The 14,379-nt window shown below is 44.9% G+C and overlaps 1 protein-coding gene across 1 annotated transcript; it reads left to right on the top strand.

Annotated features, from left to right (window-relative positions):
- Positions 1–12,628: 12,628 nt before the first annotated feature.
- Positions 12,629–13,900, top strand: LOC123066635 (aspartic proteinase nepenthesin-1-like). The gene has a single exon (XM_044489681.1). The coding sequence runs from the start codon at positions 12,629–12,631 to the stop codon at positions 13,898–13,900; it is 1,272 nt and encodes a 423-aa protein (XP_044345616.1).
- The last annotated feature ends 479 nt before the right edge of the window (positions 13,901–14,379 follow it).

The raw sequence follows: 14,379 nt of genomic DNA, 5'->3' as shown, positions 1-14,379 counted from the left end.
GCCCATCCCGATCATCTCTGCGCTCTACATGCAAGGCGGTGTCCACATCGAGCCGGGCTTCTTCACCTTCCACCAGGACCTCGTCGTCCGCGGGGTCACCCACTTCCTCGATGGTGCCGGAAAGTTTGTATTCGACGACCGCCTGCATGTCCTGCTCCGGAGGTCTGAGACTGGGCTGATTGTCAACCCGCCAGAGCTCATGGCGCCCTACACATCCCAACCAGTGGCAGTGTCGGAGGACTGCCACTCCATGTTCATCACCTTCTCCAAAGGAAATGCCCTCCACCGCGAGGAGATCTTTGAGTACTTGGCATACACTAGTCAATCTATTGATTAAGTTTATGTGTACACATGGATCTACTAAGATCTGCATGCATGATTCATGCTGATTGGAACTGGATCATGTCTCATGGTTTGCATGCATGGGTGCAGGAAGTGAGGTGACTGTGTGGTAAGGGTACTGATGGAGAAGACCAAGGGAGGCCACACGCCCATGTATGGCCGGATCATCTTCAAGACAGAGGCGATCGGGAAGCTCGTGCTCAACGGCGAGAGGCTCGTCAAGATCCCCATCGGACTACGTGAGATTTGGCTCCGCAAGTATGTCCCGAGGCCAACTAACGCTGCCGTTTGATCCATGATTCCATCCATCGTCGTCTCGTCTATGCTTGACTATGCTCATGCGAGCTCGCTAGATCTACCAATCGATTTGTAACGTGCCATTTCGAAATGGATTTTGTATTGAAATTAAGGGGAAGAAACTAGAAAGGATTGCTTGAGATTGGAAGGAAAAGTTTGTTACCTCTTAATTAATTTGGTAGTAAAGTAACAATTCGATGACATCATCGTCTAGCTTAGTATACTTCGCATCCGCTCCCAAAATCTTGGCTTAAAAATGTTCTTTGTTTCGTTTACTTAACTACACATGTCAGACCAAACAGAAAACTCAACTGCTACATAACGGTATTCCACTCCCATGTTGCAACGTAGACCCTTCTGCTTCCTGTCCCTTTCTGTTATTTGGAGATGAGCACCTACATTTGCCATCCCCCAACCATGCCCCCCCCCCCTCCCCGATTCTCCCCGTCCATTTCAACTTCCCTTTAATCCTATGTCTATATATTTATTGTTATTTCTTTCCTTTCCTCGGCACATGACACCTCATTGGGAGCCACGTACCATTTCCATTCCATGGAGAGAGACATGCCTAATTATAAGCTTGATGCTCCATTACTGGCATGGAAGAAACCACTGACATTGTTTCAATATCCTTTCATTTCTTTCCAAATCGTTGGTGCATGGAAATTGTAGGTTTTGATCTCATAGTGCATATGTAATATAATGCTTGTAATTTAAACTTTTACCTCCTATGCGGCCATATTGTTAAATCTGAGAGTTGACCAGTCGTCGGCTTCTGCCCCCCATGTAGATAGTACGGGGGTGTTCGGGATAAATCTAAACACTATTTACTCCAAAGTTTTTTCCTTAAAGGAGGTGTTTAGCGCAACGAACAAGGCAATCGGACAATGTGGCTTTATCACCCTCACTTAGCCATAGGAGTTCGACAATAAAAGCTTAGGCGCAGCCCCTAGTGTTCATAAGTCCGAACTTGGCATACTGTAAACACCTGATCGAATAAAAACCGAGTCATCGCATAGTACAGAAAAAATCGTTAAAGATTTGTAACCTCTCGAACAGCTGACCTGCTCACGCCGCATCATGAGTTAGTTTTCGGCTTTCTATACTGAGGTGCTCATCCGGATGAGCCAGGACACAAACGCAGTAGTTCTCCCTTTACTACCCGAGCCGATATAGCGGAACGTAAGGTACCAAGTACAGGAGCCGGGCAACCCAACTATTGATCAAAGACATGATTCGGAGTCGATGCATATAATGCTATAAGTTCAGAGTGTCGAACTACGCTGTAAAAAAGTGTTCGGACTTTGTTGTCGTATTATGGAGCATGATGAAGCCCCTGGCAAATTAAGTCGTACCAGAGTGTATGGGGCAATTTGATAAAAATATCAAGAAAAGGAAAAAATGAACTAATAGGCTAATGCTCCAAAAATTGGGTCGTAGACTATTTTTTCATTGTAATTTTATTAATACGTCAAAGCATATTTCTGGCTTCAGAAGTGCCAGGTTCGCTTGTACTGTTATTGCTACGGGCTAGCCAGCTATCTTCGCCCACACAGAAGCGGGTCATGAGTGCTGTGAGGGCTGCCATGGACTTTGGCTTTTCTTGGCTGAGGTGTCGGGCGAGCCATTCGCCGCGGATATTGTGCTTAAAGGCCACTAAGGCTTCGGCATCCGGACAGTCGATGATCTGGTTCTTTTTAGTTAAGAATCTAGTCCAGAATTTCCTGGTTGACTCTCCAGGCTGTTGAACTATGTGACTTAAGTCATCGGCATCTGGAGGTCGGACATTTGTCCCTTGGAAGTTGTCGAGGAAGGCATCCTCCAAGTCTTCCCAGCTGCCGATGGAGTTTTCGGGCAGACTGTTCAACCAGTGTCGAGCTGGTCCCTTGAGTTTTAGCCGGAGGTATTTGATGGCATGAAGACCATCGCCGCGGGCCATATGAATATGGAGAAGGAAATCTTCAATCCACACTAAGGGGTCTGTTGTCCCATCATATGATTCGATGTTACGGGTTTAAACCCTTCCAGGAATTCATGTTCCATTACTTCGTCAGTGAAGCAAAGGGGGTGTGCGGCGCCTCTATATCGTGTCAGGTCGTGATGTAGCTCGGATGGAGTTCGTCTGCGGTTTTTGGCCCGGACGTGGTTATGTTTGTTATGTCCAGCCGGATGGCCATCGTCGTGCATCGGAGCACGCCCCCGTGATCCATAGATCGATCTGGTCTGACCTGCTCTGTTTTCCAGGTCATGCCACAGGTCATATGTACATCCCCGAGCTGTTGTATTTCTGTTTTTACGGCGAGGTAGTGCGGGCTGGTGTTCGGCTCGAGGTGCCACTTTGTCCCGACCGCGTGGTGGCCGGTCTGCCGCATTATGCGCTTGTAGGACGGGCTCCAGCGCCTCGTCATCGAACCGTGCTAACAGTTTGCGCTTCGGGTAACTTTTGGTTTGGTGTTCAAGGCCATATTCGTCGGCTGTCAGGACATTGGTCCATCTGTCATTGAGCAGATCTTGATCAGCTTGAAGCTGTTGCTGCTTCTTTTTTAGGCTGCTTGCAGTGGCTATTAGCCGGCACCTAAAGCACTCCTGTTCGACGGGCTCCTCAGGCATGATAAAGTCTTCGTCGCTGAGGCTCACCTCGTCCTCGGAGAGAGGAAGGTAGTTGCTGTCCTCTGAGTCTTCATCCATGGCCTGTTCGTTAGGGCTATCGCCCATCTTCCCATTCATCCTGTTCGGAGGTTGGTTCAATGGGGTCTTCATTATCTTCGGCATCGTCCGGAGTATTATTTTCTCCTGTGACGGTATTGCTGTTTTTACCACGGCGTGGCTTAGAGCAGCGCCGCTGAAGCCGGCGCTTTGGCTGTATCTCAGGAGGCTTATCCTCGACTGGATTTTCATTGTCGTCGTTGTTCTCATTGGGTGTATCCATCATGTATACGTCATACGAGGAGGTGGCCGTCCAGCGCCCTAGAAGCGGTGGTTTTTGTGCCTGCTCCTCTCCGGCATCATCGTCCATACCGTCGATGTCTTTGGAGTCGTAGTCGAGCATGTCGTTAAGTCCTCAATAGTGGCTATGTAGTGGGTGGTGGGTGGGAAGCGAAATTCTTCGTCATCAGCTTCAAATTCAAGCCGGATATAGTTCGGCTGCGAGTTTCCTGACAAGGAGAGGGCTTTTAGTGAATTTAGCACATCACCTAAAGGTGCGTGCCGGGAGATGTCCGCGAAGCTGAACTCGACGATCGGCGCCTGATCAAGTTCGATGGGCACGGATGCGCGCGGTTCAAAACTTATGGCCAGAGACGAATTCGAGGTTCCGACACAGGCCCAGCTCAAGGTTGGACCTGTGTGCGGCTCCACCGCCGCTAAGTCTGCGGCTTCTGTGGCAGAGTTGAGCATCCCGTCCTCGAATGGCGCAATCTGCTCCGGATCTAGGGCCAGAGCGGTTATAGGTGCTATCTCATGCGCACAGTCCGATGACAGATTTAGGTCATGTTCATCGTGGTGGCAGGGAGCAGCCGTCATGGGCTTCGTCGAAGATCAAGTCTCCATGGATATCGGCCACGTAATTCAAGCTTCCAAATTTGACCCGATGGCCAGGGGTGTTGCTTTCGATCTGCTCTAGATGGCCAAGCGAGTTGGCCCGCAGTACGAAGCCACGGAATACGAAGATCTGTCTGGGGAGGAAGACCTCCCCCTAGACTGCATTGTTGTAGACGATTGACAGAGCCATCAAACCTTTTGGTGACGACGCAACGGAACTCTCAATGAAAGCACCAATGTCGGTGTTAAAATCGGCAGATCTCGGGTAGGGGGTCCCGAACTGTGCGTCTAAGGCTAATGGTAACAGGAGGCGGGGGACACAATGTTTACCCAGGTTCGGGCCCTCTCTATGGAGGTAATACCCTACTTCCTGCTTGATTGATCTTGATGAATATGAGTATGACAAGAGTTGATCTACCACGAGATCCTAATGGCTAAAACCCTAGAAGTCTAGCCTGTGTGATTATGATTGCCTTTACGGACTAAACCCACCGGTTTATATAGACACCGAAGGGGACTAGGGTTATACAAAGTCAGTTACAGAGAAAGCAATCTACATATCCGAATCACCAAGCTTGCCATCCACGCAAAAGAGAGTCCCATCCGGACACGGGAAGAAGTCTTCTGTCTTTTATCTCCATAGCCCAACAGTCCGGCCCATGTTAATAGTCCGGCCATCCAAGGACCCCTTAATCCAGGACTCCCTCAGTTGTGCGGGGGAAACTTTCCTCCGGAAGGCGGAATCGAACCCTTCATCATCACCAACACTCTGTTCATCTTGGGGGTCATATATTCATCAGCACCATCTCATCTCCAAACCCCTAGTTCTTCTCTTGTGTTCAAACGTTGTATAAAACCTCAGATTGGTACTTGGGAGTGCTTCTAGATGTTGATTATATCTTGTAGTTGATTCTTATGCTTTTATTGGTGGAAGATTGTAATGTTCAGATTTTTAATCATATATTTATACCCACTCATCATGATCAATTTGATAAGTTGCGTGTAGTGCCATTTGTTCTTGAGGACATGCGAGAAGTCTTGTTACTAGTAGTCATGTAAGTTAATTCCCGTTCATGTTTTGACATTATGTTTTGTTGTTCTTTCTCTATTAGTGTTATGTGAACATCGACTACATGAACATATTCACCATCTTTGGGCCTATGGGAAGGCATTGATGAATCTGTTTGTAGATGATGGATTGTGGGAGTGATAGAGACTCAAACCCTAGTTTATGAATTATTTCGTAAGGGGCTATTATGAATCCAATTGTTTAATTCTATGGTTAGATTTATCTTAATTACTCCACCTATCCTTGAAAGAGTGTTCTTCCAACTTTTTTGGAGGGTCAGACTATCTCAAAGTAAGACTGAGTTTGTGCAAAATAAATCAATGTTTGTGAAACCAAATAGGTATATGATGAAAATATAATTTATCATGAATCTAATGCTAATAATTTGATGGCATAAATGTTGGTGTATTATTGTATAAATATGGTCAAACATATTTTTTTTACTTTCCAACAAAGTTGGAAGTAAAGTATTTAAAGGACGGAGGGAGTACTTCTATTGTAGTTGTGGATGCTTGCGTGGAGAGTATAATCATAAGTAGGTTATTGTTAAAGTTAGGACAACACCTTAGCTCCAGTTCACCCACATAACACTTATCGAGACAATCAACGTTAATTCAATGAATCACGGTGAAAGTAACTTCACAATATTTTTGTGTGTCCTCAAGAGCACTTAGCCACTATAAGAAACACCACTAACTTGTCCTTAGCACAATTTAGGATGGGGTCACTTGCTGCACTTTGTTACTACGTTAACTTTTTTACCTTGTAAGTATTTGTCTTGCTATCAAATATGTATCAAAACTGTCTTACAACACTTGAAGTGAAGTCTGGCTGAAAACAGCCTATGAATTTCTTCTGCTCCTCGTTGGATTCAACACTCTTACTTATCGGAAGGACTACGATTGATCCCATATACTTGTGTGTCATCAAGGTCAGCTAGATCATACCGAATTTGTGCACCCGACCGACTCAGAAAATGAGTCGTCAATCGAAAGCACCATAGAGAACATCTCCACTTCTTACACTAACCTTGCCAGAGATGGTCACCGGAGAGACAAAAAGAATTTTAGAGATAGAAAAGGGACAAATGAGTGATGAGATGGGGGAGAAACACTCATACTATAAAATAGGATTCATGATCATACTCCCACGAAACGTATATGTGAATAACTCTTACGGGCTTTATACAAGAACATGGTTTACTATTAGGAAAAATTATATGACTAAAGAGAAGAGATACATTTTAAAATCTACACAAAAATAGTGAGAAAGATAGCCTTCCTGAACTTGTGTGTGTTGACAGTGAGAAGTGACAAATGGTGTGAAATGTCATAACCACTGACACCAGTTTGACAATACATCATTAGCACTTTGGCTATAACACCATCGTTGTTGACATCTTGACATATCGACACCCCGGTATAGCAAACTAATACTACAAGCAAAGTGTGTGTTGCCGCACCATATCTTTCCTTTGTTGTTATATATGGAGTTGTTTTCCTTGCTGTGTCTATTGTATTGTATATCTTCTACCAAATTTAGTAGGCCACATAAACATACAGGCTTAGCTCCCCAGTAGCGGACCTTAGGCCATAATCCTGGTGGGTAAATGGACTAGGAAGGCAAGCAAAACTAGTTTTGGACAGGTTTTCGTAAAGATTTAACCCATTTAACAAGGGATATTCAGATGAAGAAAAATCTTGGGCTAGGAGGCAGTGGCCCAGGATGGCCCTGCCAAACCTCTGCCAATGTAGTTAGCTCACAATCTAATGGTGGCCGGTGGCAAGGTTGTCAGAATCACGATTCTGTTATACGATTCTACGACTTTACGATCCAAACTATCCTCTATGATTCTACGATTTTACTTCATAGAATCTACGTTTCTACGATCCTGATAGTAAAGATTCTATGATTTGCGATCCTACTATTCGAGCTCCAATCCGATTCAAAATCATGATTCTGACAATCTTGCACGGTGGTGTCCTGACTTGACGCTTGCACCATTGATAATGGGGGAATCAGGTAGCTAGAGCGACAACAAAGTTTATGTAGAGAGTAAGGAATCACAATGTCATGTCCTCTATATATGTAAATGAAACCGAAAAGAAAAGTATAACATGTGAACTCTGCTGAGTATAACATTAACCAGTAGCAAGAAAAAGATAGTGCAAATTTAGAAGGATATACAAGTGTTGCACCGCATCCAAAGTTGTTAAGTAACGACATATGTATACGTTTTAGAGGATGTAAAACGAACTAAAAATCAAAAACGATGTAAAACCAGCCAACGAACGAAGAGCCTCTACGTGTACACGCTGGCGTTTGAAACTGGTTCAAAGAGAGTTGTTTCCCGCTGGCCCATTTTTGGCACCTCATTAAACCTTCCACCGGCCAGAGCGCAGCCGCGTCGCCGGAACAGGAGCAGGCGAACCTACAAATATCGGTCCATTCCCCATCAACCCATCACCCCTTCCTCGCTCCTCTCTTGCTAGTTTCTCTTCTCGGGTCAGTCACCCGTCGCCTCTTCTCCGGCCGGCCGGTGCAAGAGCAACCAAATAACCAGAGCAACCATGGCGGCGATGACGGTGCGCGAGGTGTTGTACATGTACAGCGTCGCACGGCAGGCATACAACCGGTTCTTGTCCGTGTGCGGGAACCCAGAGAAAGCCCAGAATGCGGTGGCGCTGCTGGTGTGGCTGGACCAGGGCACCATCTCCGCCATCCACCACGTCCCACCCATGGTGCCCGACGTCGTCGTCGTCGTCGCAGAAGAGGCCAACGCCGTCCTCGAGTGCCTCCGCCACCAGAAACCTGCGCTCCCGCCCATCCCGATCATCTCTGCGCTCTGCATGCAAGGCGGTGTCCACATCGAGCCGGGCTTCTTCACCTTCCACCAGGACCTCGTCGTCCGCGGGGTCGCCCACTTCCTCGACGGTGCCGGCAAGTTCATATTCGACGACCGCCTGCATGTCCTGCTCCGGAGGTCCAGACTGGGATGATTGTCAACCCGCCGGAGCTCATGGTGCCCTACACCTCCCAACCAGTGGCAGTGTCGGAGGACTGCCGCTCCATGTTCATCACCTTCTCCAAAGGAAATGCCCTCCACCATGAGGAGATCTTTGAGTACTTCAGGCAGTAAGTGTGCACTTGCATACACTAGTCGATCTATTGATTAAGTTTATTTGTACACATGGATCTACTAAGATCTGCATGCATGATTCATGATGATTGGATCTGGATCATGTCTCATGGTTTGCATGCATGGGTGCAGGAAGTGGGGTGACTGTGTGGTAAGGGTACTGATGGAGAAGATCAAGGGAGGCCACATGCCCATGTATGGCCGGATCATCTTCAAGACAGAGGCGATCGGGAAGCTCGTGCTCAACGGCGAGATGCTCGTCAAGATCCCCATAGGACAACATGAGATTTGGCTCCGCAAGTACGTCCCCAGGCCAACCAAGGCTGCTGTTTGATCCATGATTCCATCCATCGTCATCTCGTCTATGCTTGTCTATGCTCATGCCAGCTAGCCAGATCTACCAATCGATTTGTAACGTACCATTTCGAACTTTGTATTGAAATTAAGGGGAAGAAACTAGAAAGGATTGCTTGAGATTGGAAGGAAAAGTTTGTTACCTCTTAATTAATTTGGTAGTAAAGTGACAATTCAACGACATCATCGTCTAGCTCGGTATACTTCGCATCCGCTCCCAAAATCTTGGCTTAAAAATGTTCTTTGTTTCGTTTACTTAACTACACATGTCAGACCAAACAGAAAACTCAACTGCTACATAACGGTATTCCACTCCCATGTTGCAACGTAGATCCTTCCGCTTCCTGTCCCTTTCTGTTATTTGGAGATGAGCACCTACATTTGCCATCCCCCAACCATGCCCCCCCCCCCCTCCCCGATTCTTCCCGTCCATTTCAACTTTCCTTTAATCCTATGTCTATATATATGGAAAATTAGGTTGAATAATTTACAGGCCTTCTCTTGCGTGCGATGACCGAACAAAATCCAGGACCTAAATGTATAAACTTCATACCTTAAATTCCCTTGATCAATGAATGAAAAAAGTTAGAGATTGGTTACTTCACAAGTGGCGAAACCAGAATATAAATGTTCTAAATGTTCCTTCTTGGCGTGCACACAAGATTATGCTTGCACACATAATTCTCACTAAATTTAAATGTAAACTATTTTTTCTCCCGTTGCAACCCACGGACATATGTGCTAGCAAAAATCAAAATTCATATAGTACAATATATGATACCAGAGCGAACATGTAAACTAAAAGTAAGTTTATACAATAGAATACTTTCATGCATAAATAAAGGTGGGCCCTGATGGTAGACTAAAATGGCCACCATAAGTGTGGCAAGGAGCTTTATCCTATGGCATGCGGACCAGATGGCTGAAAAAGTGTTGCAAATAGCTCCAGTACAGTTTCATGATAGGACTTATTTTGCCAAGTAAATTAGATAACCCAAAGTTAATGGATTAACTATTTTGTGTCCAAGTTCACAATAAGGGCACTCCCCGCCTTAGAGAATTCAGTGATTCATGTGATGAGTTCATATTATTTATACTAGTGTTTTTTGCGGTTAGGACATCTCTACCATTATATTTACTTTTATAAGAGTGTACTCCCTCCTTCCACAAGTGTAATCATTCTAGTCTTTTCTTAGAGTGTACCATTTTATTTCCTTAGGTCGAGGTTCAATACTCCAGAAATCTCTACATTTGTGGAAAGACTCCAAATGTTATAAATGCTTGCATTTGGGGACGGAGGGAGTATTGCATATAGATTTTCTGAAAAGTCAAACTATACAAACTTTTGACCAACTTTATAGAGAAAACTAATTATATCTACAATAATAAATATATACAATATGAAATTACGTCTTGTGATGTATCTAAAGATATGTATTTACTATTATAGATGTATGTGTTTTTCTTTACAAACTTGATCAAATTTTATAAAGTTTGACTTTTCCAAAAATCTATATGCACTACATTGTGGAACGAAGGGAGTACTTTTGACCTAGCTACTTTTTTCAATTTTGGGAAACCCACATGTATATGAAAAACTCTTAGGATCATAAACTTGTTCAACTCAGGTGTTTTGAAACATGTTGTTGTTTTTTCATGCCTACATTGAGCTAGCTCACAGTATTCTTTATACAATGGTTCTATACAACTTAGCGCAATGCACCGGTTAAAATGATGTTTATCTTTTTGTAATATGTAATTTCTCCACTACACGAACTAATAATTGTTATATATTATGTACTTCTTCGTGAAGGTCGGTTGGAGCGGATGAGGATCTCGAAGCCAGACCAGAATTTTTATTTTCAAGGAATATGTTGCGATTTTTCTCATTGACGTTGGCTGAGTGTTCCATCAGCAATGACTCCATACAATTGTATGGGTACATAGCAGCACGGGATGATAATGATCCGATGCTTAACTATGTTTTAAATCATAGTAGGGATGATCCCGTCATCGCACATAAGGTACAGTTCTAAACTTATCTTTGAACATTCATAATTCTATTTTTACAATATAATACGATCCAGTCCTGTCACATGCATAGAAGAAATGAGATTCAACCTAAATACTTCTCTTGGTGCTTGTTTCAACCACTTGATGAATTTTAAATCATAAAAGCTGGGATAGAGGATGGAAATATTACTGTGGCCTTGGTTTTGTTTTTAGTAGAGTTATCACCTGCTCTGTTCCCAAATTTTGATATTCACCTTACTCCAGACCAAGAAATAATTAAGAACATGCAAAAATAACAATGATGTGATATGCTAGTTTCGTGGGTAGGAGTGGCAAGGAGCTACGGCGTGTTCCCTCACCAGAGAGACTCTGAAAGGCCGATTAGGCGGGTTTAATTTTCCTTGCTTAATGTCAAATGTTTTGTTGTTTTCTTATAGAGTTGGCCTAACAAGTTCACCTTACTCCAGACTACGAAATCAAACCTCCTGACTAGAAGCTAACAAACAAACAACCTGATAAACCAAAAAAAAAAACAGAACTAAGCCAACTCTAGTTTGCTAGGGAAGTCAGTTGCTTCTTCTGCCGTACGTGTATTTTGTCCACGAATATGCCCATGCCATACAGTTATTGCACATTGGAAAAGATACCTCATTTATTCATGAGAGCTTTCATTTTAACAACGGTATAAAGAAAAAAAAATGGGGACAAATTCCTAGAAATCCTATTACAACATACATGTTGAAAAGAGTAGGAAAGACAAACACATACATTTGGGATTCGAGGAGTAATACATAAGCATAAGGTAGTTTGTTGTTTATGCTCAGATTTTACATTATATAGGTTCTTACCGCTTGCCTACTTTAAATAACTAGAAGCTGGTGCACCATGATTTGTAATGCATTTTAGCTGCTGCAAGGATCACAAATTCATTACATCCTCACACCACCGCAGATTTGATGTTAACATTTGATTCCCCCAAACCTTATTCAAGGGCAGACGAACAAACATTCAACAACATGAAATCGTACATCTTAAACCTAACAACTCATCAATGATAAAAAAACTATAGACTTCAATAAACATTGGATAATCTCACGATATACATTTCAGATATCATGTCCACAACAACACCAGCATGGTACTTTATTTCTATTTCACAAAAAGAAACTTTCTGTAGTGCACAAGTAGAAACCCCTCCGGGTGCAATGTACAGGCATTTGTGCCAGTGAACTTTAATAGTAATAAATAGTTTGGAGACCCATAGGTTGTTATTCGCTATTTAACTGAATGATGTTTCGGGATTTTCGTAGATAATTGATTTGGTCTACTAGATTTGTATTTGTGTCTTAATTTTTCTATGCGTTGTTAGATTAATCATTACATGCAAGAACACAGACAGCACGATATATAACTATACTAGTAAGTCATAATGTTATATTAGGAGGTTTACCGCGTCAAATAATTGTCTAGCAACCCTTAAGAACAAATGATAAAAACACACACTAGGATTTGGCGACAAAATCCAAGCTTCTTGTAAAGGCTGACACTTGGAGAGATGAGCGATGTAACGACAGCCGCTGCCTATTCTGTATCTATAATGGTAGAATTTTCGAAAATGATAGTAGTACGACTGTCCTATGTCTATGCTGCCATAAGGAAGTCCGCCCATATCCCGTGCATGGTTCAGGCCGGCACCCAAGATTTGATTATACTACTAGCTAGTGTATATTAAATTATGAATGTACGTACTACGTCAATCCTCCGTCAGTTTGTTTGTTTCCACATGTTATCCAGATGAATATATATGGAGGCCACAGGTTACCAATTAAGTTATGACATGGTGAGGAGCTTGCATCAAACCAACAAGGGAAACAATGGAAATAAGGCTGGTGCTGATCGTTGCGTTGTGCTCGAGTGCTGCTACCCTAGTTACTTGTAGTAGCGCAGGGCTACACATGGAGCTCATCCATGTCGATGGCAAGGGGAACTACACAGTGGCGGAGCGCGTGCAGCGCGCCATGGCCAGCAGCCGGCAGCGCCTGGCGTCCTTTGTCGACGTGAGCGCACCGGTCCACTGGAACACCAGCCAGTACATCGCCGAGTACCTGATCGGCAACCCACCGCAGCGCGCCGAGGCCCTCATCGACACCGGTAGCGACCTCATCTGGACGCAGTGCTCCACCTGCAGCCTCAAAGGATCCTGCGTCATGCAGGGCCTGCCCTACTATAACGCGTCCAAGTCGGACAGCTTCCACCCCGTGCCGTGCAACGACACCTTGTGCCTAGCCAACCAGGCGCACTCGTGCCGCCCGGATGGCAGCTGCGCTTTCGGGGCCTTCTACGGCGCTGGCGACGCTAGAGGGTCCATCGGCACGGAGGTCTTCGCCTTTGAACACGGCTCGGTGACGCTCACGTTCGGCTGCGTCGACACGCTGATGATCACTCCGGGGTCCCTTGACGGGGCGTCCGGCCTCATAGGGCTTGGCCGTGGCCCCCTGTCGCTCGTCTCTCAGATAGGTGCCAGCAAGTTCTCTTACTGCCACACCCCCTACCTCCGCAGCAACGCCACTCCCGGTGCCAGCAGCCACCTTTTCGTCGGCGCCACGGCGAGGCTCAGCGGCGGCAGCCCTGTGATGTCCATGTCTTTCGTGCAAGGCCCTAAGAGGAACCCATTCTACTATGTCCCACTCATCGGAATAAGCGTGGGAAAAACAAGACTTTCCATCCCACCGATGGTGTTCGCTCTGAAACAAAACGGCACCGGCGGCGGTGTCTTTATCGACTCTGGTAACCCCACTTCGGTTCTGATCAATGGGGCGTACAGGCCTCTGAGAGAGGAGCTCCGGAGGCAGCTACACGGGAGCCTCCTGCCGCCACCTGCTGGCAGTGGGATCGACCTGTGTGTGGCACTGGCGCAGGAAAAGACGGTGCCGTCCATGGTGTTCCACTTCAGTGGCGGAGCGGACATGGTGCTGCCGCCAGAGAACTACTGGGTGCCGCTGGATGATTCCATGTCATGCATGGTGATGCATAAATCCAGCTACGTGAGCATCATCGGCAACTTCCAGTTGCAGAACATGCACTTGTTGTACGACCTTACTAAGGAGGAGCTCTCTTTCCAAACTGCCGACTGCAGCTCACTGTGATCACGCCCACGTTAATTGTACGCATGCATAAATATGATTGCGAATCGGGATTGTTTGGTAAGTATTTGTGCCATGTGCATTGAAAGGGATACATTTAATTCAACACATGCATATGCCACTAGTACTAGAATCTGGTTTTGTGCCGAGTTCTAGAACTTTACTGAGTTCATTCTATCGCCGAACTTGGCAAACTCGTGTCGGCTGACTTTGATTCAAAGCAGAGCTTGATAAGGAAAACCTACCGACAATATTTCAGCTTACAATCAGAGCAGAATAGTCACTTCTACAATGATACATCTTTCAGCCAATTACCGCGAGTGTTTAAATGAAATCAGCAGTGCTTGATAAGGAAAACCTACCGACAATTTACTAAAAATTTCAGAAGTTAAACAAGGTAACAAGACTGAATTTTGCTGCCAACTATCAAACGCCCGAACTGAACAAATAGAAGTTGGTTAGCTGACAGTATTTACAGACAC

Source organism: Triticum aestivum, chromosome 3B, assembly GCF_018294505.1.
Source record: "Triticum aestivum cultivar Chinese Spring chromosome 3B, IWGSC CS RefSeq v2.1, whole genome shotgun sequence".
NCBI lineage: Eukaryota > Viridiplantae > Streptophyta > Magnoliopsida > Poales > Poaceae > Triticum > Triticum aestivum.
Note: the sequence above shows the minus strand (reverse complement) of the source record. Positions and strands in the feature narration are given on the sequence as shown.